This window comes from Phocoena phocoena, chromosome 4, assembly GCF_963924675.1.
Source record: "Phocoena phocoena chromosome 4, mPhoPho1.1, whole genome shotgun sequence".
NCBI lineage: Eukaryota > Metazoa > Chordata > Mammalia > Artiodactyla > Phocoenidae > Phocoena > Phocoena phocoena.
This window is the reverse complement of record NC_089222.1, coordinates 73,912,105-73,938,410: the sequence shown is the minus strand read 5'-3', so window position 1 is coordinate 73,938,410 and position 26,306 is coordinate 73,912,105. Positions and strand designations below refer to the sequence as shown.

The 26,306-nt window shown below is 38.7% G+C and overlaps 2 protein-coding genes across 2 annotated transcripts; one reads left to right on the top strand and one right to left on the bottom strand.

The window, feature by feature from the left end:
- Nucleotides 1-294: 294 nt before the first annotated feature.
- WDR53 (WD repeat domain 53) lies at nt 295-14,188 on the bottom strand. Its single transcript, XM_065876899.1, has 3 exons — nt 14,133-14,188; nt 8,509-9,004; nt 295-1,078 (listed from the first exon to the last, which is right to left on the bottom strand). Exons 2-3 carry the CDS (start codon nt 8,986-8,988, stop codon nt 482-484), a joined length of 1,077 nt encoding a protein of 358 aa, XP_065732971.1. The 5' UTR covers nt 8,989-9,004; nt 14,133-14,188; the 3' UTR covers nt 295-481.
- A 368-nt stretch (nt 14,189-14,556) lies between these two features.
- On the top strand, nt 14,557-25,738 carry FBXO45 (F-box protein 45). The gene is made up of 3 exons (XM_065876891.1): nt 14,557-14,907; nt 20,458-20,814; nt 25,314-25,738. The coding sequence occupies exons 1-3, from the start codon at nt 14,599-14,601 to the stop codon at nt 25,497-25,499; spliced, it is 852 nt and encodes a 283-aa protein (XP_065732963.1). The 5' UTR covers nt 14,557-14,598; the 3' UTR covers nt 25,500-25,738.
- Nucleotides 25,739-26,306: the final 568 nt, after the last annotated feature.

Sequence of the window (26,306 nt, the reverse complement as noted above, 5' to 3'; positions counted from 1 at the left end):
CCTCATGACATCCTAGGATCAGAAATTACTAATGTTATAACTAATGTGGTGACCATATTTGGATCAGGATGTGGGCTTCCCTATGGCAGGAGGCTTGACAAGACAATGAAGATCCTTTGCAGGAAAGTAATCGTGCCTGCAATTTTCTTGGATCCTCAAGTTACTTAACATCTCTGAGTCTTGATTCCTGTGGCAAAAAATGAACAAAGTAACCCACTTCACTGATTTGGAATAAGAAAGGAAACATGTAAAATGGCTGGTACACAAGCAGTACTCAGTGAATATTAGTTCTCATTCTCCAAATTTTAATATGTCATTTACTATAACAAGTGTTACCCAATTATCTCCTTTTGCTCAAATGTTTTAAAATTTATATGATGGAATGGTATTATTTCCACATATGACAAATAGTTCAAACAAAGAATCAGGATTTTTTTTAACCCATAAAAAGTTCTGCAGTTTTTCAAATGTTTTATTGGATTTAAAATTCTTTTAAAGGATATACAGATATACAATTAGTTTGATCAGCTACCAATATATTTTGGTATCCCTTTATTTTTGTACTCAAGAGCCAGTTCACTTTTTCTCCATGTTCAATACTTAACTTTGGTAAAATTTTGCCATGTTCGTCTTCACCTGCTACTGAAGCATGAGTGTTTCCACCCTGCTTGGTATAAGCTGCCCTTTTGGTTTTCTTCTTGTGGGTATGTTTTATAGGACTCTTCTGTTTTTTCTCAACTTCACTGCTTATATCCCACAACATTATCTTCCCATCATTCCCTCCAGTAAGCAGCAAATAGGATTCTGGCAGAAAGCAGACATGGGATACCCCTAAGGTGTGGCCTTTAAATCCCAGTTCCTGTTCACACTTGACTCCCATCACCCTAAAGATTCGAATCTTACCATCTTCTGCACCACAACTAAAAATATTGCCACACGATGCCACAGACACAGAGTGGGCTAGGGCAGGATTTAAAAGCTGACCAGGTGATTGTGGGTCTTCCATTTCTTCTGTTTCATCCTCCTGCAAATTTGTAATCCAGAGGGGCCGGGCTTTCTGAAGGTTCCACAGCATCACCTTTAAATAAGAGGAAGTTACATAGTTACGGTTCTAGTCAGTTTGTTTAACATGCTTATTCCACTTCTAACAAAATCATCAAAGTAGTCTGAGAATGGTTAGTAGGATACATTTCCAGCAATATTAAAAAGAAAAAAATTCAGATGGCACCATGACATGCCAGTGGGATGCAACCCTAGTGCCAAAACTAGAATGCCAATGGGCAGTAAGGAAGACAGAATTTAGAAAACAAGATCCTGAGTAACTTTCGATTAACAAACCCATTAAAGTGTAATCCAAATTCTTAAGCAGATGCCAGTTTCTTTGAGTCATTCTACCCTGATCTCTGCAGGTAAAATTGAAGATTATGAAATTTATTAATTTTCGTCTATGCTTGTTAAAGTAAAAATACCTATCAACTAAATAAACTAAACTAGAATACCACTGAAATCATTTTTATCTGGAATGCTTTTCCTTTCCTTTCACATTACCCAAATTACTCATCCTAGGGGCATAGCTCAAATTGTGTTCCTCTAGGAAGGCTTTCCTAACTATTCCAGCCCCCTTCTCTCTTTCCCATATTTAATCCCTGTTCTATTAATTGACATATACTACTAGCTTTTCAGTTTCTTGAGATTTAATTCATCTTTGCTAATGCCTAGCATAGTACCTGGAGAAAAGAGCAGAAATTCTAAACAAGTCTGTTGACTAATTTGACATCCTGGTATACTTAGCTTTTTTTTTTTAACATCTTTATTGGGATATAATTGCTTTACAATGGTGTGTTAGTTTCTGCTTTATAACAAAGTGAATCAGTTATACATATACATATGTTCCCATATCTCTTCCCTCTTGTGTCTCCTTCCCTCCCACCCTCCCTATCCCACCCCTCCAGGCGGTCATAAAGCACCGAGCTGATATCCCTGTGCTATGTGGCTGCTTCCCACTAGCTATCTACCTTACGTTTGGTAGTGAATATATGTCCATGCCTCTCTCTCGCTTTGTCACAGCTCACCCTTCACCCTCCCCATATCCCCAAGTCCATTCTCCAGTAGGTCTGTGTCTTTATTCCTGTCTTGCTCCTAGGTTCTTCATGACATTTTTTTTTTAAATTCCATATATATGTGTTAGCATATGGTATTTGTCTTTCTCTTTCTGACTTACTTCACTCTGTATGACAGACTCTAGGTCTATCCACCTCATCACAAATAGCTCAATTTCGTTTCTTTTCATAGCTGAGTAATATTCCATTGTATATATCTGCCACATCTTCTTTAGCCATTCATCCGATGATGGGCACTTAGGTTGTTTCCATCTCCAGGATATTGTAAATAGAGCTGCAATGAACATTTTGGTACGTGACTCTTTTTGAATTTTGGTTTTCTCAGGGTATATGCCCAGTAGTGGGATTGCTGGGTCATATGGTAGTTCTATTTGTAGTCTTTTAAGGAACCTCCATATTGTTCTCCATAGTGGCTGAACCAATTCACATTCCCACCAGCAGTGCAAGAGTGTTCCCTTTTCTCCACACCCTCTCCAGCATTTATTGTTTCTAGATGTTTTGATGATGGCCTTTCTGACCAGTGTGAGATGATATCTCATTGTAGTTTTGATTTGCATTTCTCTAATGATTAATGTTGAGCATTCTTTCATGGGTTTGTTGGCAGTCTGTATATCTTCTTTGGAGAAATGTCTATTTAGGTCTTCTGCCCATTTTTGGATTGGGTTGTTTGTTTTTTTGTTATTGAGCTGCATGAGCTGCTTGTAAATTTTGGAAATTAATCCTTGTCAGTTGCTTCATTTGCAAATATTTTCTCCCATTCTGAGGGTTGTCTTTTGGTCTTGTTTATGGTTTCCTTTGCTGTGCAAAAGCTTTGAAGTTTCATTAGGTCCCATTTGTTTATTTTTGTTTTTATTTCCATTTCTCTAGGAGGTGGCTCAAAAAGGATCTTGCTGTGATTTATGTCATAGAGTGCTCTGCCTATGTTTTCCTCTAAGAGTTTGATAGTTTCTGGCCTTACATTTAGGTCTTTAATCCATTTTGAGCTTATTTTTGTGTATGGTGTTAGGGAGTGATCTAATCTCATACTTTTACATGTACCTGTCCAGTTTTCCCAGCACCACTTATTGAAGAGGCTGTCCTTTCTCCACTGTACATTCCTGCCTCCTTTATCAAAGATAAGGTGACCATATGTGCGTGGGTTTATCTCTGGGCTTTCTATCCTGTTCCATTGATCTATCTTTCTGTTTTTGTGCCAGTACCATACTGTCTTGATTACTGTAGCTTTGTAGTATAGTCTGAAGTCAGGGAGCCTGATTCTTCCAGCTCCGTTTTTCGTTCTCAAGATTGCTTTGGCTATTCGGGGTCTTTTGTGTTTCCATAAATTGTGAAATTTTTTGTTCTAGTTCTGTGAAAAATGCCAGTGGTAGTTTGATAGGGATTGCACTGAATCTACAGATTGCTTTGGGTAGTAGAGTCATTTTCACAATGTTGATTCTTCCAATCCAAGAACATGGTATATCTCTCCATCTATTTGTATCATCTTTAATTTCTTTCATCAGTGTCTTATAATTTTCTGCATACAGGTCTTTGTCTCCTTAGGTAGGTTTATTCCTAGATATTTTATTCTTTTTGTTGCAGTGGTAAATGGGAGTGTTTTCTTGATTTCACTTTCAGATTTTTCATCATTAGTGTGTAGGAATGCCAGAGATTTCTGTGCATTAATTTTATATCCTGCTACTTTACCAAATTCATTGATTAGCTCTAGTAGTTTTCTGGTAGCATCTTTAGGATTCTCTATGTATAGTATCATGTCATCTGCAAAGAGTGACAGCTTTACTTCTTCTTTTCCGATTTGGATTCCTTTTATTTCCTTTTCTTCTCTGATTGCTGTGGCTAAAACTTCCAAAACTATGTTGAATAAGAGTGGTGAGAGTGGGCAACCTTATCTTGTTCCTGATCTTAGTGGAAATGGTTTCAGTTTTTCACCATTGAGAATGATGTTGGCTGTGGGCTTGTCATATATGGCCTTTATTATGTTGAGGTAAGTTCCCTCTATGCCTACTTTCTGCAGGGTTTTTATCATAAATGGGTGTTGAATTTTGTCAAAAGCTTTCTCTGCATCTATAGAGATGATCATATGGTTTTTCTCCTTCAATTTGTTAATATGGTTTATCACATTGATAGATTTGTGTATATTGAAGAATCCTTGCATTCCTGGAATAAACCCCACTTGATCATGGTGTATGATCCTTTTAATGTGCTGTTGGATTCTGTTTGCTAGTATTTTGTTGAGGATTTTTGCATCTATGTTCATCAGTGGTATTGGCCTGTAGTTTTCTTTCTTTTTGACATCCTTGTCTGGTTTTGGTATCAAGATGATGGTGGCCTCGTAGAAGGAATTTGGGAGTGTTCCTCCCTCTGCTATATTTTGGAAGAGTTTGAGAAGGATAGGTGTTAGCTCTTCTCTAAATGTTTGATAGAATTCGCCTGTGAAGCCATCTGGTCCTGGGCTTTTGTTTTTTGGAAGATTTTTAATCACAGTTTCAATTTTACTTAGCTTTTTGTTCTTGTTCCCTACCATGATCTTGGACCTACTAAGCGAATTTAAATTAAATGCTAATTAAAAACTGTTTAAAACAAAACAATAAACTCTGTGAACTGAGTTTACATCTAGCAATTTTCTTCCTGTAGCAACCAATTTGAAAAAGAAAATATTCTTCATACTTTCAGAGAAAACAGACAGCTGTATTTTATCCCCTAGTACTATCCCTGAATTATGACTCACAATTTAAAATGGACACTAGGATAAGCATGACCTTCTTTAGTCAAAAGCACAGATCTGAATTGACAAGATTACTACTGTTGATTATATTAAGGATTTGGTTTTCTATTCAAGGTAACTTCCTTTAACTCTGCCTACTTTCAAAAGAAGCAACATCTAGTAACACTTATATTCTGCTTATACTAGGGAAAACACTGAAAATCTCTTTGGATTGGATTTATAACATTATACCAAGAGGCCACCAATTGTTATACATATGGGTGAAGCCAAAATACTAATAAATTGAAATAAAGTAAAATTTTAAAAATCAGAAAATATAACAAAAATGAATGAGTAATAAAACTTGAGGGAATTCCCTAGTGGCACAGTGGTTAAGAATCCACCTGCCAATGCAGGGGATGTGGGTTTGATCCCTGTTCCGGTAAGATCCCACATGCCACGGAACAACTAAGCCCGTGCACCACAACTACTGAGCCTGCACTCTAGAGTCTGTGCGCCACGACTACTGTAGCCTGCATGCCTAGAGCCCGTGCTCTGCAACAAGAGAAGCCACCACAATGAGAAGCCCGCACACTGCAACCAACAGTAGCCCCTACTCACTGCAACTAGGGAAAGCCCGTGTGCAGCAACGAAGCCCCAACGCAGCCAAAAAAAAAGAAAAACTTGACATGGCAACAATCTCTATAAAAAACCTGAACACAAGGAAAATGGACATTCCAAAATATACTAGCTTAACTGTATGGCAGGTATCCCCAAATTCTTTTTCACATAGCCCCATAATGCCTGGATTATATTTTCTGCCCTAAGACATCCAAACATGAACTACACCCAAAGTGTTTTCAGCAGCTTAAACATTTTTGTATTTACTTAAATCATCTAAACGTGTTAATAGCCATTTCAAATTGTACCAACCCAGCAGTCATTTCCAAGTGTTGAAGATTCCCAAATTGTTCCTGCCTGGAACAATTCCCTTTGTACTTCTTTACTCTTCCTAACTGCCCAAGAGTCCAAGGTATCTCACAGTTTCTCAACCACCTGATCAAGCAGTATCACCCTAAGCAAGAGAGGTAAGGTATTAAAGGAAAAGAATATTAAAGAAAATTGATTTGAAGGAAAAGTATACAAGCGTTCAGGGCTTAAGGTCCAATAAAACGTCAAAGGGAGAGAAAGTGGACAACCGGCAAATGTTCAGAAGTGAATGCAAGCATATCAAAGTGACCCTGCTCAAAAATTTCTCCTACAAAAACATTTCTTTCCACATAAAAGATTCATTTTCAAGGGGGTAAAAAAAAAGGCTCCTCTACTGTCCCAGTCCTTAAGTTCTGTACTAGAGATCTTTCAAACTCCAGAAAGAACAAACCTTTGAACCATTTATTTTCAAATGTGGAAATGAGAGAGAAAGAAAACCAATGTGTATGCTACAGAAATTCATGATGGCTTCAAATTTCCAAAGGTCCTTATAAGAAAAAACTATATTTGAGTGGTGGTACACATGTATTTGTTTAATGTTATTTTTTATACCTTATACATATATTATGAATATTATTTTGGGCCTATTTAATAAAAGATTAAGCAGTCTCAAGTGTCTTAATAAATCATACTTCATTCTTAAGGTCCCTGCCTCTTTGAGTAAGCATTGCCTATTTAATTTTATTTTTTATTTATAAAATTTTATTTATTTATTTATGGCTGCATTGGGTCTTTGTTGCTGCACATGGGTTTTCTCTAGTTGCGGTGGCTGGGGGCTGCTCTTTGTTGCAGTGCGCAGGCTTCTCATTGCAGTGGCTTCTCTTCTTGCAGAGCACAGGCTCTAGGCACACGGGCTCAGTAGTTGTGGCTCTTGGGCTCTAGAGCACAGGCTCATTAGTTGTGGCGCATGTGCTTGGCTGTTCCACGGCATGTGGGATCTTCCTGGACCAGGGCTCAAACCCATGTCCCCTGCATTGGCAGGCGGATTCTTAACCACTGTACCACCAAGGAAGCCCGCACTGCCTATTTAAACCTATCTAAATCAAAGGGTATAATTTTTATAATTTGTATAATAACAAAGATAGGTGTGTTGAACCCATCTATTTTATGTGGCAATAATTCAATTCCTGCCTTGAGATAAAACACACTTGTTCAGAGAGAAATAACTCATCATTAATCTGATAAGAACTCCCTTCCACTATTATGCCTACATTCTTGGACTCCCCCATAGACTAGCTATTCTTAAGGTTTAGAAAAATACCAGATAACCAGGTTTTAAGAAATACTGATAAATTGGAAGAAATTATAGTTTCAACGTCAGTTAAAGAAGTAATTTTTTAAAAGCGTGGCTGTGTTATCTTAGCCACTGTTGTTACATCACAACCCAATGCAGAAGTTAATCTACAGTGTATTTTTAGCAATTCTTGACAGTCAAATCAAAATGCAATTACCAAAAAAAAAAGAAAAAAAAAAGCAATTACCTAAGCCTTCTTCTCACAAAACATTTTTTTCCTATACTGTTCTCTAGCAGCTGCCTGCCACTAAACATTCTCATCTAGAACTGGAGGTAAAATGGTAAATTCTGGGTGCCTGCTTCTTATCTAATCTGTGATTGCTGCAAACCTAATTGTTTATTGCCATGCCTAGTAGTTAATGAACCAGTGATTGAAAACTGGTATAGCTTAAGGATGAAAGAATGACTAGTCAAAGAGACACTGTACAATCTGCCTACTTAAAACAGGTATCTGACTGGTTGGGTAGGTCTTTCTGCCCAACCAAGTAAGCAGATTATCTCCACTACGATAGGAAATGTAGGAGGTTTATTAAAGTTTTGGACAAGACCTAGGAGTAGAAAAGGAGTTTAGAGGTTATGGGGTCACTATGCCTTGTAGGTATAAATGATTCTCAATAGAGGCACTACAAATTTTTGGTTGGACAATTCTTTATTGTTTAGGGGCTGCCCCAGCACTGCAGGACAACTACCAATTCTTCCTACTAAATGCCAGTAGTTTGCGGGGAGGGGCTGGCAGTCATAGTGACAACAACTAAAATTAGCCTCATTATTTCTAAATTATAAGGAGGTGTGGAGGGTAAAGGAGGGAATGGTAAAGACCACTGGCCAAGAAGTGGCCACAAGTCTTAGAAGATACTAATATATAGTTGGGAATGTAGATTAAATGCCTAGAACAGTGCTGGGGGAGCCCCTAAACAATGAAGCAGTGGGAAGTAGTAAATGTAAAGCAGTGGGAAGTAGTAAATGCTCACCAAAGAGAAGCCATGACTATTCTCACTCCAGTGATTTTTAGAGTAAAAACAATAATAGATCCAGGCCCTCCAACTTTTTTTTTTTTAAACAACAGACTTTGTAGAGAGTGGGTGATAAACTCTGACTTTAGCATGACTTTGTTTAAACAGATGTTTAGAATCAAATATTTGAATTCTCATGTTTTAGGAATGTCTTAAAGCATAGAGAAAGGAACAGTAAAAGATTAATAATTACTCTGTGAATAAAATCTACTAAACTTTGTCAAGTTAGCATTAAACATGCAGTAGAAGTAAAGCTTATGGTTCATAAAATACATAAGACATGTTAGTAGAGAATAGAAAATGGAAAGATATATTTAGCCCAATTAATAATTTGATTCTGTTACCAAATCGCATCTAGAAATTACCCAAGTACTCTCTACAAGACATCACCTGCATATCCAGTCCACATGACACCAGGCTCTGAGGTCTTTGAGGCCGAAAAGCTACAGAAGAACAGATATTGGAATGTCTCTTCAGTGATCTGCTAACTTTCTTATTTTCCAAGTCTAGGATTTTGATTGTTCCGGAGTCATCAGCAGAAGCCAGAAGGTTTTCAGTTTCATTCAGTGAAACACAGTTGATTTCTTCTTCATTCGCATGAAAATCGTCCAAGGATCCTTTGAGAGACCTGACATCCAGTATGCTAATGGTTTCTCCATGTGAGGCATAAAGCTTGGTGGGGCAGGAGGGAGCGAATAAGACACTGGTAACATCGTCTGCCCCTTGGAAGCGTGTGTGTCCTAATGGAGTCCCATCTTCACCCCAAACCATGAGATCTCCACCTTCTGCTCCAGAAGCCACTAGCCCTTCTTGACTTGCATTCAGGCAGAGAACAGGAGAAAAATGTCCACCAGTCCACTTGACTGCCATAATGGCTCAGATGACTCTGTGAAGAAGGGGGAAAAATTATAATCTCGTGTTTTATCTAAGAACTTCACGAGAGACATATTCAATAAGCAGTATTTCATTTAAATATTAAAAGATATCTAAAAAACTCAATCAATAAAAAAAGACATTTGAAGATCAAGCCTACAAAGCCTAGTTGAACACAAGATTATGGTGCACCTGGCTGGCACATGCCTACATGGGCTTTCCTTGCAATCAGGGGCACAGGTAAGCCTGGTCTTCCAGCCTTTGATGTGAGGCTCACATAAGAATAAACAATAAATATATTTATTTTAAATTAAGAAAAATCCTTTTTAAGAAAGGGCTGCACAATCATCAGGTTATATCCTTTATCTGAATAATGTTTATAGAGAATGAGCCCTGGAACTAGACTCTCTGGGTTTGAATAGCTCTATTACCTATCAGCTGGGCAACTTTGGGCACATTACTGAATCTCTCTATAATTCACTTTCATTATTGATAAAATGAGGGTAATAATAACATCCATTTCACAGGATCAGATCGGATTAAATGACATAATAAATGTCAAGCACATATAACAGTGCCTGGTACATAATGAGGGCTCAACAAATATTACCACTGTCACTTTTCTTACTTTTATTAGGCTAGTCAAAGTGGCATCATATATACTACACAAATGGTCCTCAAAGTATAGTCTCCAGGAGCATTAGCATCACCTAGGAACTTGTTAGAAATATAAATTGTTGGACCCCACTCTAGACCCACTGAATCAAAACTCTGGGGTTGACACCCAGCAATGTGTTTTTTGTTTTGTTTTGTTTTTGCAGTACGCGGGCCCCTCACTGCTGCGGCCTCTCCCGTTGCGGAGCACAGGCTCCAGACGCACAGGCTCAGCGGCCATGGCTCACAGGCCCAGCCGCTCCGCGGCATGTGGGATCTTCCCAGACTGGGGCACGAACCCGTGTCCCCTGCAACGGCAGGAGGACTCTCAACCACTGCGCCACCAGAGAAGCCCCCAACAATGTGTTTTAACAAGCCCTCCAGGTGATTCTGATGTATGCTAGAATTTGAGAACCTGTACTACACCAGTAATCATCAGGGGAACTGGTTAAAAATGCAAACCCCTGGGTCTTACGATCGGAGACTAATTCAGTACATTATTTAATTTTATTCTCAAAACAACACTTCTGATTGGTAATTATTATTCCATTTTACAGGTAATAAAACTGAGTCTCAGAAATGTTAAATAATGTTCCCAAAGTCACCTGGCTCTTAGGATTTGTACTTGGGATCTAATATAAAGGGATCCTAAACTTCTAAACAATGAAGACCTTTTTCTAACAATTCTACTTGACAACAGGTTTAACTTGTTAGTATTCTTTGAAAGTGCAGAAAACGATTACTAGAAAGCTGCTAATAATTCATTACTGCTTCTAAATATATTCACATATTTTAATCACATTATCACCTACTTGAACTTATATAACAGTAGTACTTACGTGCAAAATTTAGTTTCCTGATACGCTAGGCAGCCTGTATCTATAATTGTAACTGCCACATAATACTACCCCCTCTCGTAACTACCTCCTGTGCAAAGCGAAAAAGGAAATAGGGGCAATTTCTACAACTCTAAGTGGTCAAAAGGAAGCAAACAAATCTATCTAGATAAATTTAATTTTTCATTCCACAAGACAAGGGAGAATTTATCTAGTAAGAAACTGCCATAGTTGCTTTACTATTTTCAGATACAATACCTGAATTTAGTTCAATTGTACAGAGATAAATTTCCTAAAATTGTTTTGAAAATAATTTTAAAATAATCTGGTGATCTGCCTAAAATTTCTATTCCCAACACAAAGGTTATTTCCTCCACTTTTAGCCACACACACAAACAAAATCACTAACTAGACTGCAAAAAATCACCAATCTAATAGTAATCGAAGTAACAGAAACAAGATCACAAAATCAGCAATTTTCATACAGATAAAATGGAAAAAAGACAAAAAGATACATTTTTAAATTTCAGCAGAAGCACTCAATTAGTAAACAGAGGAAACTAATTAAATAGAGACTGAAACAAGTTTTAAAGGAGAGGTTTGGAGAGGAAATAACTCAAAGGGAGATAAAGACAGGGAACTCTGGTGGTTTGATTTTTGCCAACAAGTACTGAAATAGTAGTTAAATAACAAAGACTTTTGCCAAATGTTCCAGATAAACCAAGGAAAAAGGACACTTAACACAATTTAAAATGAAAGGTATTAATATTATTTAGGCTTAGGAACTGTCATTTGTGGTGACTATTGATTGATATGATAAATACAATATCCTACCTTAAAATATGAAATTTGAATTAATCACTGAAAAGTTACAAATCGTTTTATTTAACTCTGTCATGAATCTTTAGGGTATTGACCACTTATTTCCTAAGTCAGAGTTTTAATTTTTCTACAATTAATTATCTTTAAAGTCCAGAAGTCTGCTCCCTACAGCTTTAGGATTTTGTGTCCATATAGGTTTTGGATCCCTGTTGGGATATATTAGGTTTTTGCTAAGACAAGAATGAGGCAGGGTTTCTAGTACTTCTATTTCTCCATCACAAATCTACTCACAAGGGACCTAAGTAAATGCTGACTAGCAGACAAAAGTTTTAGCAGGTTTTCTTCCTAATATAACTCTTTTCCAGAAAAGATTAATTCAATTTTAAAGATGCATTTGGTTAAATTCACCCCAAAGTGTGAGAAGTTAGGCAATAAATGAATTTTGTACTTAAAGAGACTATTATAGACAACGCCACAGTTCCTGTAAATTTTTCCATAATGGAAGCAGTAGTAACTCTTGGACTATTACTCTCACAAGTCCAAGGTCAGCTCTACCTTAACCTCTATGCACCAGAGTAAAGAGCAAATTAAACTTCTAATCTCTACACCACATGGATGATATTCACCGATCACCTAGCTAGTCAGAAAAATTAAAATAGAGACCTATTATGTGGAATGTTAGGAAAAAGAGTTGAGAAAGCCCCAGAAATCCATACATTCTGAGGCTTTTAATTTTATCATGCAGAGTATTGATCAGGGATTCAACGAGAGCCCCCCAGATCACCTGTTTACTTAGTCTACAAAATTAAAATTATTTGTTATTATTTGAAACACATTCGAAGATCACCATCAAAAAGTGTTAAACAATCAGACTGCTTCGGTATGAGGTAGTGGGAAAAATTAACTACATATGGGTTAAATCAAAATAATCTTTCAGAAATGAGTTGGCAAGCCACTGTTTCTTGTTTTTCTTTTACTGGGACTGGAAAGCCTACCTGGAAATAGCTAAGTGCCACTATCCCCACACTCAGGTATCAAGTCAACTAGCTTTTCTCTTAGGTAGATGACTAAAGGGTCAAGCACAGTAATTAATCATATCCCAGTGTGAATTAGTTTAATTAGATACTGGATTCCTTCCTTCTTACACCTAATGAGATCATGGAGTGAGAGGGGGCGAGGAAGGTGGGGTACTATGAGAACATTTTTATAAAGGGTGCAGTGCAAAGATGGAAGTTCTAAACAGTGAAAGGGTAGAAAAAGGGTACTGAACATGGCGGAGGGGACATGATCAGGAGGGTGATGAGCAGGCAAGAAAGAAAAGGAGGTAGTGATAAAGGAAATCTTTTCCTACTTTGAAATCCTACCTGGGCCACTTGGGGGGTACTTTGCCACAAAAAGTCACCTCACTGAGTGGACAAGATGTGCCAGAATTATTTCATCAGATCCTTCAAAGGCTCTACCTCACACCACGGCAGACAGGATAGAGGGCAATGTCTTTAATAACTGAATGCTCTCTACTCTAAACACTTACTCCTGTCATACCTCCATGTATCCATTTGTCCTTTTCAAGTGTCTGTGCCTTTAAAGCTATTCATTCTGTCTGTTCTTTGGTCCCTTCTTGGATGGACTGACTCTACTTATCCTTGAAGCTGTAAAAGAAACTTCAGTGCCTTTCCAGACAAATCTTGGACCGTCTTCCTTTGATGGCTGAAAGCTGAATAATAAATAAAACTCCGAAGCCTGACATCTAAATAATGTGATAGTCACTATCACTGTAATAAGTATAGGTCAACTTTTCTTGACATGTTTGAGTTTTCCAAAGTTGGTCTCGATGTGGAGAAGCTAGATAGCAACCGAAGAGGCTGAAGGGCTGTGGCACTGGCACTAGTAAGAATGAAAAGTATCTGGGTTACTAAGCTTGGAGGAAAAAACATCTGGGAAGAAGGGACTGGCAAGTAATAACCAAACACCACCCATCAGAGAGTAGAGATGGTAGGTGCTGTTCTTTTGTTTTTACTGGAGAACAAGAAATTGACTATACACAGCAAGGGAGCTTTTGGAAAGATTGCTTACTACGTAAAGGCAAGACAGTAGAATTGACTACTAAAGGAATCTGTGAAACCTATTATTATAATAATTATCTCATAGTTGTTTAGAGAGTTATATAAACACCCCTGTAAAGGGCCTCAGTCGGTTGCCTGGCTCACATGATAGATATTATTTTCTCGTACCAAGCATTCTTTAAAGGCTGTCAGAAAACGTTCTGGCCACCTAGGAAAACGCAATATGACTAAATAATGCTGAAACTCTTTCCCTTCCAAGAAGCCTTATATAATTATAGCCTCCATGTCATTCTCCCTATTGGAATGTCTCATTGGTTAAAAACACACTGCTTTAATTCGCCTACCAATCGTGGGTTAGTAGGAAAGACTAGGAAAAGCCACATTTTGTCCAAAAGAATGTAGCACTTAATAAGCACTTAAATGGCACTTTAAGGTGATCCAAACACTGGGGGGTGGGGGGGTGGGGAAGGTGTTCAAATGTGGCGACCTCACATGCTGTATACACGCTGGGACACACGTTCTGATAAGCACTGGTACTAAGGGAGAACAAGAGGACCTGACCAGAAAAACACGACCTCACCGAAGGACTGGCTAATAAGGAGAGAGAATTTCATGCGTTAGATTGGAAAGATGAAGCAGGGACCCAAATGACTCAGCGAAAACTTATAGGAAAAGTGGTCCAGAAAAGCCGACGCGAAACCACTAGATTAAAAAAGGGAAAAGGCACCGGAGGATAGCCCGGAACCCACCGGCGATAGCCTCATACCTGCGCTTCCAGCTTCTCTCCTAGGCGCCTGATGATGACCTCACCCGTGGGCGCCCAATCCCATCTAGCGTAGTGGGGGGAGGCGCCTCAGCCAAACAGTCACATCCGGGGCCGAGAGGAACCGCGCGAGCTGGGCGTGCGCCCTTGCTTCGTGCCCTCAACCCGCATGGCGGAGGCACGGGCGCGCCGCCGGGAGGCCGTGCGAGTCGGGCCGTTCCGGCGCCCGCGCTGAGCCGCGGGGGAGGGGCGGGGGACGCCCGTGCGGCCGGTGCGTCTGCCCTCAGTGAGGCGGGGCGCGTGGCGGACGCCCCCGGGCAGGGGCGGGAGTGGTGGAGGGGCCGGACGGTAGTCTGTGAAAGGGGCGGTGAGCGAACTGCTCCGGTCTCAAGGCGAGGCTTGGCCTCCGGAGCAGAGACGGGGGGAAGCGGCGGCGGCGGCAGCGGCCCTCGGGCCGGCTGTTGAGGCGATGGCGGCGCCGGCCCCGGGGGCTGGGGCAGCCTCGGGAGGCGCTGGCTGTAGCGGTGGCGGCGGCGCGGGCGCCGGCTCCGGGGCCGCCGGGGCCGGGGGCCGGCTGCCCAGCCGGGTGCTGGAGTTGGTGTTCTCCTACCTGGAGCTGTCCGAGCTGCGGAGCTGCGCCCTGGTGTGCAAGCACTGGTACCGCTGCCTGCACGGCGATGAGAACAGCGAGGTGTGGCGGAGCCTGTGCGCCCGCAGCTTGGCAGAGGAGGCTTTGCGCACGGACATCCTCTGCAACCTGCCGAGCTACAAGGCCAAGGTGAGGGAGCCCCGCGCCACGCCGCTGCCCCCGGTCCCGCTTGTCCGGGCCGCTCTCAGTGCTTCTCAGCTAAGCTTTTGAGTCGGAAGCCTCGCCTCACCATCCCGCCTTTCCACCGCTCCAGTCAATACCTTACCTTACCTCCCCGCGCCATGAAGATCCTCTTCTCTTTGGGTTGAAGTTCTGCTCCTTAACCCACCCCACTTCCGCGATACACTTTTTGAAGGGCCAGGTGGTTTCCCATCCCTGTTTTCCGTCACTCATTCTACTTTTCACAGTCTTTACCCTTAAAAACAGACCACCTCATTGTTGTAGGTTTCAATACTCTCATCCTATTTTTCTCCCTGCCCTTTATTAAATCACCTTGGCTGCCTTAACATCGGCTTAGTTTCTCAGATCTTTGCTTTCACCGCACCTTTTCCAAGCTGATTTATAATCATCTTTTCTTTATTTTTGCCCAAGCACTCTTTAATTCCCTCCACTATGTTACAGGCTTATAAATGAGTGTGGTCCAAGGCATCGTGCTGACTTTCAACATAGAGGCTTTAATAGAACATCCTCCCATCGGCACCACTTAACAGTCATAATACTGCCATGTCCCACTATTATTAGCTACTTCCTTGCCACCTTTTTCGTAGTTCCACCTTGGTGTTGTGTCTCTTATGTTCTATTTGTCATCTAACATGCTGATTCCATTTTTGCTGCCTTTTTTCCCCTGCCAGATTCTTGTGATTAGTCTTGCTTTCATATGCAAGTAAAAATGTCAAGTAGCAGATAATGGTAGGACTGAGAGGATTCTTCAAGCAATATAAATAAAAGGCCTTAAACTTGGGTTCAGTTTGGATGGAAACAGCTCTTCAGAATAGCAGTCACCAAGAGCATATATGAGACAGGATAAAGTCTGACCTAGAATATGGTAAACATAAAAATACATTAACAACTAAAAAGGGAAAACATACCTTTTTAATGTTAGACTGCCAGTGGGGCCAGAATAAGGAGTAAATTTTTTCTCCATGTGAAGTAGATGTAAAATGTATTCTTCTGTAATAAAACAGGTTTTAGTTTAGTAAGATAAGGAATATCGCTTTTTAATATGTCAACTGTCAAGTTGTTTTTCTATTAAATGAAATAATGTTAATTTGCGAGGACAGTATTTGTACATGGTAGATTCTCAATGGATACTAGTTGTAATTCATATAGTAGAGTGCAGTAGATTGCAGTTTTGTCTTACTGTGCCTGATAAACGTGTAGATTTCATGAGTCTTATTTTTTACTTTTCCATAAAGTTTATTGTTTTTACTTATTTTAAATTAAGACATTTTTGTAATTGGTCTGTAATAGTCATGTTCACATGATTCAAGATTCATATAATAATATGTAATAGATAATGTAATTCATGTGAAGAATACATGATTCAAAAGAAGCAAAGTGATGTAAAGCAAAATGTCTTCCTTTTGTCCTTATACCACCACCATCCAGGTTGGAGGCAACCTATGTTACCTATTTCTTCTGTATCCTTCCAGAGATATTTTAGGTTTCATAAGTTTTTAATACTTTGTATGCCTTTGTACTACTTGCACTATAGGTATTATAGACCTGTACTAATCACATGTACATTCAGATACTGCAGGACTTTTCTTGAATATCTTGAAGATAAAAGATTAATTCAGAAGGAGTCACATAGCCTAGTAGGGAAGTCCTCAGTCTAGTAGAGGAGAAAAAAATGTATAGAAATAACTAGTGGTTATTAGTTAGAAATGGTAGAAATTGTTGCTAACTGTTAGAGATATAAAAATATATATATACTAGAAGTTTACTGAAAGAGATTTACAAGTTGAGTGGATGATTGTAGAAGGTTTGGGGTTGAGATTGTATTTGAGCTGAACTTTAAAGATGGGGAGAATGTGAACATTTTACTAAGAGGAAGTACCCTGAACAAAAGCAAGGCAATGGAAAGCAGAGGGTTTGTACAGCATATATTTTTATTTAAAAAAATATGAATGTTAGGCACTATGCTCAGTTTTGCAGATGCAATGGTGAATAAAAACAGATACAGACTCTTATGGATGCCTTGCCATATGGCACTTACAATCTAGTGCAGGGAAGTGGGTATTAATCAAATAGTCACACAGTTGTAAAATTGCATTTGTGTTAAGTCCTACGAAGGATGGATACATGATGCTCTGAATGTCAGTAATGGAGAATTTGAACTAAGTAGGGAGGTCAGGGAAGGCTTTCTCTGAGGAAATAATGCATGAACTGAGACCTGAATGTTAAGGATAAATAGGCCAGACAGAGAGGAGCCTTCCAGGAGGGAACCTGATGAGTATGAGGGACAGAAAATAATCAATGTGGCTGGAGCATAGACAGCAAAAGTGAGGCACGTTTGAGAAAGATGGAAGAGGTGGACTGGGGCCAAACAAAAGGAAGCCATTTTAAATTGTAAGCAAAAGGGGGTTAGGAGTGTGGGGATTGGTGATGTGATATTTTTCCATTTTTTAGAGGTTATTCAAACTTAAGAATGGAGAACAGGTTGGAGGGGGACCTTAGAAATATGAGTATTAGGAAGTATGTAGTAAAAGAGATGGGGAGAAATTTAGAATAAATTTAGGAAATAAAATCTACAGGACTTGGCAATAGATTTGAAATAGCGGGGAGGAAGAGGGAGGTGCTCAGGATGACTCCTAGGTATCTGGCTTATATGATATAGGGATTACCTCGGCTAGATTTTGGATGAATAACAATGAGTTCAGTTTTGGTAGAACAGAGTTTACAGTGTTTTTAAGACATCCAAGAGTTTTCAGATAGGCATCTGTTACAATTTGTAGCTTGGAGGAAAGGCTAAAGATATAAAATAGTTTAGTTAGATTGAACTGTGATAGGAAATATGATTGTAAAGGTAAGCTGAAACTAGATATATCATGGAGGTCCTTGACATACAGCCTTCAGTCTGTAGTTTGGGCTTTGTCTTACAGCTGGAAAACACAGAAATTTGAACAAAGGAGGGACGAAGTAAGAGCTGTGCTTTAGAGAAACCAGTCCATAAGGTGAATTCAGGAAGGCAGGGGTTGGTGCCTATACCAGAGGTACTTAAGACCAGAACGAGTGTATAGAGCAGAGAAGGGGGTGGCTGGGAGAGGAATTGCAAGAAAACAAGTCCACATAGGTGGACAGCTGACTGGGTGAGGTGGGATGAAGAAGAAGGAAGGGTCAAATAGGATTTCCAGGGAGCCTGGGTAACTGAGAAAATGATGAGAACAGGCTTGAGATAGCATAAAACTGGAAAGTATTTGGAGTTGTCAATCTAATTAGGATTTGTCTTCTTTTTTTCTTTTTGCGGTACGCGGGCCCCTCACTGCTGTTGCCTCTCCCGTTGCGGAGCACAGGCTCCAGACGCGCAGGCTCAGCGGCATGGCTCACGGGCCCAGCCGCTCCGCTGCATGTGGGATCTTCCCGGACCAGGGCACGAACCCGTGTCCCGTGCATCGGCAGGCAGACTCTCAACCACTGCACCACCAGTGAAGCCCCTAGGATTTGTCTTCTTTTTAAAAGTTCATGTTTTACATATTACCAAGTAACATCAGTTATTCCAGTCATACTTGGCATCTAGCTATAATTGTCTAAATTTCAGACTTACATCCTAAACTAGGTCTTAAAGCTGTTTGCTATAATGCAAAATCCAGGTTACGCATGAGACTGTGTAGCAAGAACTATAGATTGTTTTTATTTATTTGTGTATTTATTTTTCCATTTTATCTGATTTTTCACATTATCTCTAAAAGATAAGGACACTTAATCACAATACCATTAGTACATCCAAAGTATAAAGAAATTAATGATAATTCCTTTATATAAAAAGTTTGGTGTTCAAATTTCCAGTTGTCTCATAAATGTCAAATGTTATATCTTTAATTTTCAGTTTATTTAAGCAAGATCTATATAAAGTTCCCATGACAAACAGTTGATATGTCTCTTAAGGCTATTTTAGTCTACAGATACACCCTCCATCTCTCTCACCTCTTACCCCGGCAGTTTATTTGTTGAAGAAACCAGGTTGTTTACCCTGTAGAGAGGTTCCCTCAATCTGGATTTTGCTGATTTCATTCCCATGGTGTTGCTTAACATGCTTTCTGTCCTCTGTATTTCCTATAGAAGTTTGATCAATTTAGGTGAGATTAGATTTTTTTCAAGATATGTTTTACTAGAGTCAAATGGTTGAGGTGTGTACAGCACTTTTAGGTGCTTAAAAGTGTGTTATAATAACAGATCGGAAAAAATTTAGGTATACTTCAGGTTTACATCCTGTTTATGAAAATATGGGATACCTGAACCAAGGAGGTTTTTTGTTTTTGTTTTAATCTGTCCTCTGGAGTACAACAATTAAACAGTGAAGTACTTGCTAATGGTAAATGAGAACTGGATGAGGGGACTGGATGCTTGACTTCTCTTTGGGGCTCTTGTGCTAACTACCTGTTGACTTTACGCCTGTGTCCCCATCCCTGAGTTGAAGTAGGTGAACTTTAACGTCTTTCCTAATGCTGAAATTCTGTGATTCTGGAGTTGATTTCTCAGGTTAACTAAAGCAATAGGTCCCAGCCTTCAGCTGCTTTTGGGTTGTTTGAATAAAGAAGGGATTTTCTAAAAAACGTACAAACTAAAACCTATAAATTATTAAAACATGAGAGAATGTTATTATTTGTACAGAGTAGCAATTTTCATATTGTCTTTATTTTGGAAACTTAAAAAACTGGTGATTACTGAAGGTCAACTATCCTGTCCTGTCAGTGGTAGCTGCTGTTAATGACTATCTCTTTATAAATTTTAGTGATTGAATTTATGCTATCTAGGGGATTATTTGATTTGGTAAAATGAGAGTGGTGATGTCTCAGTGTATGAGTGATACCTAGCAAGGAGGCTGTGGATCTAAGATAGTTTGTGGTTATTAAAATTTTTCATAAACTCTAGAGCTGATATGCCTAAGTTCTCTATTTTACTTAAAATACAGTTCTTTTTGGTGGCAGCATTGCCAAAACGAAAACTGTGCATATCTTAACTTTTTAATGTAAAAATATCGAATATAAACAAGAGTATAGAAAATAACCTCCCTATACCCATCACGAAGCTTTACCAGTGATTAATTCATGGGCAGTCTACTTTCATGTCTACCCTTCCCACTCTCCCATTCCATTCCTGGATATTTCAAAGCAATTCCCAGATATGTCACCCATAAACATTTCAGTACTATCTCTAAAATATAAGGATTCTTGTGTATATCTTTTGATGTGTTAAGAAGTCTATTTGGAGAAATTATACTGTGGTTTAGAATTTTAGTCAATAACGAAACAGCTGGCAGTTTTATTTTTAATGTTGCATAGTTTATTATGTTAGGATTCCATGCTGAAACGTGAGCCATTTTTGAGAAATAATTACTGTATTACTTAAAATATATAACTTTATTGTTTAAAAACATGTAGCCTAAAGTTTGGGTACTTTTTAATGTTTAAGAAAAATTAAATTTCTATTTCTTTTGTGTGCTTTCCACCTTTTCAGATACGTGCTTTCCAACATGCTTTCAGCACTAACGACTGCTCCAGGAATGTCTACATTAAGAAGAATGGCTTTACTTTACATCGAAACCCCATCGCTCAGAGCACTGATGGTGCAAGGACCAAGATTGGTTTCAGTGAGGGCCGCCATGCATGGGAAGTGTGGTGGGAGGGCCCTCTGGGCACTGTGGCAGTGATTGGAATTGCCACAAAACGGGCCCCCATGCAATGCCAAGGTTATGTGGCATTGCTGGGCAGTGATGACCAGAGCTGGGGCTGGAATCTAGTGGACAATAATCTACTACATAATGGAGAAGTCAATGGCAGTTTTCCACAATGCAACAATGCACCAAAATATCAGGTGAGGAACTGGCTTAATTTGTTTTAAATTTACAAAATTTTATATAGCAGCATTATTTGTCTTTTTGGTAACTTTTAAATAAATAGTGTAACTGGCCTTTTTTGGCTACTCTGACAATAATCTTTAGTATCTCAGTATTTGTTTCCTAATACATATTCAATCTGAGCAATCTGTCTTTAAATCAGGTTGGCAAACTTTTTCTATACAGGGCCAGATAGTAAATATTTTAGGCTTTGTTGTCCATACTGTCTCTCACAACTGTGCAACTATGTTGTTATAGCACAAAAGCAGCCGTGAATTATGTAAATGAATGAGCATAGCTGTATTCCAGTAAAACCTTATTTATAGACTGCAAGCCAGATTTGGCCCAGGGGCCATAGTTTGCCAACTTGTGCTTTGGATTGTAATCTTTCTTATATCATGCACATCCAAATTTACTTTTTCTGGATACCTCACCCCCTCACCCCCACAAATGCTCCTGTGTGCATGTGCACACATACTTACCCTCTGCTACTTATTAATCTGGATTGTATTTAAAGCGTCTGGAGGTGTCAGCAATTTCCATAAACATAGGTGAGTTCAGGCACACTACTGCATATTTATTTATTTGGCCACCCCGCGCGGCATGCGGGATCTTAGGTCTCTGATCAGGGATCGAACCTGTGCCCCCTGCAGTGGAAGCACGGAGTCTTACCACTGGACCGCCAGGGAAGTCCCAAACTACTACATTTAAAAATTCTTTTTTAAAAAAATATTTATTTATTTATTTGGCTTCATCAGGTGTTAGTTCTGGCACGCAGATTTTTCGTCGTGGCGCGCGGGCTTCGTGGTCCCACGGTATATGTGAGATCTTAGTTCCCTGACCAGGGATCAGACCCGGGTCCCCAGCATTGGAAGGCAGATTCTTAACCACTGGACCACCAGCGAAGTCCCTAAAAATTCTTAGCCTTGAGCCATACTCACTTGATTCTAGGGTCATAATTATAGTTCCTATTTGTAAAAGCTATATGATTACCATAGATTCAGCAGAGTGTAAAAAATAATAATCTGATAAGAACTTGGAAATTTTAAGGAATTATAGATAGTACATTTCAGAGGAACATGTGGTTTGAAAGCTCTAGCCTCAGTAATGACCTCAAGTGAGACATAATAAAGTAGAAGAACTAAAATATATCCCATTTCCTGATGTATAAAAGCCTGGAAGGATTTTCTTTCATAGAATCCTTTCCTTACTGTCCTTTCAGGCTCTGCAAATGCCCTAAGGAGAACAGACTTAATAATCATTGAAGATAAAGACCTATGACTAACCTTGTGACTTTGTAGTGAAAGTCCTTTATTCTTTGTTTTTCAGAGAACATACTCTGTATGATTTCAGTCCCTTTAAATTTATTGCAGCATGTTTTATTCCCAGCATATGGTTTACCTTGATAAATGTCTATATATGCTTGAATATATATTCTGTTGGATAGAATAATCTATTAAGGACAGCTAGGTCAAATTGGTTGGTAGTGTATAAGTCTTCTATCTGCTTTCTGTATTTTCTTTCTACCTGTTCTTTCATTTACTAAGGAGTATTAAAATCTCCAACTATAGTTGCTGATTTATCTACCTCTTCTTCCAGTTTTGTCACTTTTTGCTTCATGTGTTTTGGAACTGTTATTAGGTGCATATACATTTAAAATTGTTATATCTACCTACCTGGTTAACTCTTTTATCATTATGAAATGACCTTCTTTGACTCTAGTAATATTCCTTGTCTTTACATCTATTTTGTCTGATATCAATAAAGCCAATCCAACTTTCTTATGCTTACTATCGCAAAGCACCTCTTCTCCCTCATCCTTTTACTTTTAGACTATCTTTGTATTTAAAGTGGGTCCCCCAGACAGCATGTAATTGGATCTTGCTTTTTATCTAACCCAGTCTCTTGATTTGAGTAGTTAGTCCATTTATATTTAATGTAATTGTTGGACTGCTTGATATCATCCTTGTTTTTGTGCCTCTGAAGCTGTGTTCTTTTTTTCTCTCTTTTTTGGATTCATTACTTTCTGTTGTTCTGTCTTCAAGTTCATAGATTTTTTTCTTCTTGTCATTTGAACTCTGCTATTGAGCCAGGCTAGTGAATTTTGGTTATTGTGCCCCTCAGTTCTAAAATTTTCATTTTTATAGTTTCCATTTCTCTACTGAGATCTCTGTTTGTTCATTTATTAATACTATATTTTTCTTTAATTCTTTGGGTATATTTTATAACTACTTTAAGTCTTTGCCAAATCCAGCATCTAAGGCCCACTTGGAGTCTGTTTCTACTGACTGCTTTTTTCTCCATGAGTATGAGTTACACTTTCCTGTTTCTTTTCGTATCCAGTCATTTTTTAAATGAAAATTGGACATGGTAGTGACTCTGGAATGTTTTGTTTCTTTAGAAGCTACTTTGTACTTCTGAAAACTGTAGGTTTTCTTGTTCTAGTAGGCAGTTAACTTGCCTGCACTGAAACTATACAGCAGCTTGTGTCTTTATTCAGTTTTTTTGGCCTCTAGCTGCTACTTTTTCTGCCTGGTTCCCTGGGGGTTTCCCCTGTGTTTGTGTAATACAGTCATCACATGAGGATTTGGGCAGAGTTTATTTTCAGATTTTGGGGCTCATCCTCTTTGTGGTTTTTTGCTTGCAGTGTTCCTCTAAGTTTCCAGTTGCTCTGCTGTCTCCAAATTTTGTCCTCTGACACCTAAAACTGTAAGACTGTCTTTCTGCTGTCTGTGCTATGTGTATGTATGCTGTATGCTCAAAGGTAAAGCAGACTTGCAGATTTCACTTGGAGTGGTTCTATTTTGTTATTTTCATCTTCTGTAAAACAGGGATAACTCCTAGGATTGATATGAGAATTAAATGAGATAATATAAAATCACTCAACAATACTCATGAAAATATTAGCTTTTATTTCCTTTTTTTTTTTTTTTTTTTTTGCGGTACATGGGCCTCTCACCACTGCGGCTCCTCCCGCCATGGAGCACAGGCTCCGGACGCACAGCCCCAGCGGCCATGGCTCACGGGCCCAGCCGCTCCGCGGCATGCGGGATCTTCCCGGACCGGGGCACGAACCCGCGTTCCCCGCATCAGCAGGCGGACCCTCAGCCACTACGCCACCAGGGAAGCCCCTAGCTTTTATTTCTGATTTTTGCTGTTGTTCGTGTTTTGTTTGTAACAGTAGTGATGATGGTGATTTGGAGGTTCTTAAAATGGGGTTAATCTGTGAGTTGGGCAGAGGGAGAGAAAAAGTAGATGTTGGTAGTTATTTGTGATAGGAAATACAATGAAGGAAAGTAATGATAGCAGCAGGGGGTATCATAATTGGGAAGTATTAAATTATGATTTTTGATTGCAAATGTTAGGACTTTCTGCCTCCAAGTATATAGATGCAACAGCCTTTAATACATGCAAATTATAAGGATAAACATGCTCTTTCTTTGTTTACTTTTCCAAATGGGAAAAGAAATGGGTAATTGTGCTTCCAGTTTAGTTTAACAATCAGTACTGCTATTTTTATAACAAACGGGTGTTTCAGAGTAGTGGACCACAAAGTGATTGTTTAATAAGCCTATTCTGCATCTTTAGAACCTATAATCAGATTTGGCTATTCATGATTATGTAGGTTCCATGTTGTATGTAGAACTGCTTTGTAAATTTTAAAGGTTGTGGAAGTGTTTTATTATAGTAATTTTTTTTATTGTGGTAAAATATACACAACAATCTTTATTCTTTTAACTATTTGTAAGTGTATAATTCAGTGGCATTAAATACATTCATAATGTTGTATAACCATCATCACTATATATACCCAAAACTTTTTCATCATCCCCAGCATAAACTCTGTGCCCACTGACCAATAACTCCACATTTCTTCCTCCCCCAAGCCTCTGGTAACCTCTATTCAATTTTCAATCTATATGAATTTGAATATTCCAGGTGCTTGATACAAGTGGAATCATATAATATTTGTATTTTTGTGTCTGGCTTATTTCTCTTAGCATAATGCTTTCAAGGTCCATTCATGTTGTAGCACATACTAAAATTTCATTTCTTTTTAAGGTTGAATAACATCCCATTGTATGTATGTACTATAGTAATTTGAGAAAATTTAGGTAGCCTTTTTTGGTAAAATATGCCAAGTTATAGATTTTAGTGGTAACCTTCTTAAGAAAAGTCTTTAAAAAGAATAAATAAAATCTGGGGACTGTTCAGGAAGAATATTTAAATTTTCAGTATTAAATATAAATCCCACACAAGTCTTAAGTTTTTTTAAAAAAAACTATCAAAACAAACTTTTATGATGAAATTGATGTATGTTCTTTTTCTAGATGTTTCTCCCTGACCAAATAACTTTTTTGGTTTTTCTAGATAACTTTTGAGATATACATATTCTTAATAATATTTTCAACTTGATTACATCTAGCTGTGCCTTTGATGGGTTTTCTTCTTACCTTCTTTTGATGTCTGTTTGCAGATAGGAGAAAGAATTCGAGTCATCTTGGACATGGAAGATAAAACTTTAGCTTTTGAACGTGGATATGAATTCCTGGGGGTTGCCTTTAGAGGACTTCCAAAGGTCTGCTTATATCCAGCAGTTTCTGCTGTATATGGTAACACAGAAGTGACTTTGGTTTACCTTGGAAAACCTTTGGATGGATGACAGTGGCTTTCTTGGGATGAAAGACAGAGTGGAGGAGATACCTGCTTATGGAAAGTAGAATCATGAAGTGACAGTGTCATACATGCATGCCCAAGAAACATCCTGAAAAAACACATGATATTGTTAACTGGAGAAGCAACTCTACAGCAGAGATTATCTTAGTGTTTCCTCTTTTCTACTGGGCCAGAAAAATCCTCAGGGTTGCAGCTGGTTGAGTGGGCAGTTGACATATGCATGTTTCAACAGATTTTGTCTCTAAGTTAGCGATGTGATATTTTCAACTTTTAAGGTGAGATCTTAGAGATGGTGTAAAAGGGATAAGATAAGGAACTAGCAAGAGTTTTAAGTAGTGTGTTTGTGAAGAAAGACTGATCCTGTTTTACAACTGCCTGTTTTTTCTCCAGACCCTTTTTTCCAGCCAGCTTGACTATTAGAAAAGTATGAAACTGGTTGGATTTTATTTAATATTTTTAATATATTGAGAAGCATGGTCTGCCTGGACTGCACTTCTCTAACGGCGAGATATAAAATTGTGCAGCTATTTTAAAAGTTGTATATACAATATGTGTGTAAAAAAAAAACTGTAAAAAAAAACAGGACAAAGGAGTTGCTTTGTTCTAGTTCAATTTCTTAAAAACCACTACATGGTACAAAATTAGAATAACATTTAGGGACAGTTTGGTAACTACAAAGAAGAAAATTTTAAGAGGAGATGTGTTGTATTGGCTCATTTTGTATTATATTTGGCTTACAGTTTCCATGCCTATTACAGTCTGATTTATTTTTTTAACCATCAAAATTATTATA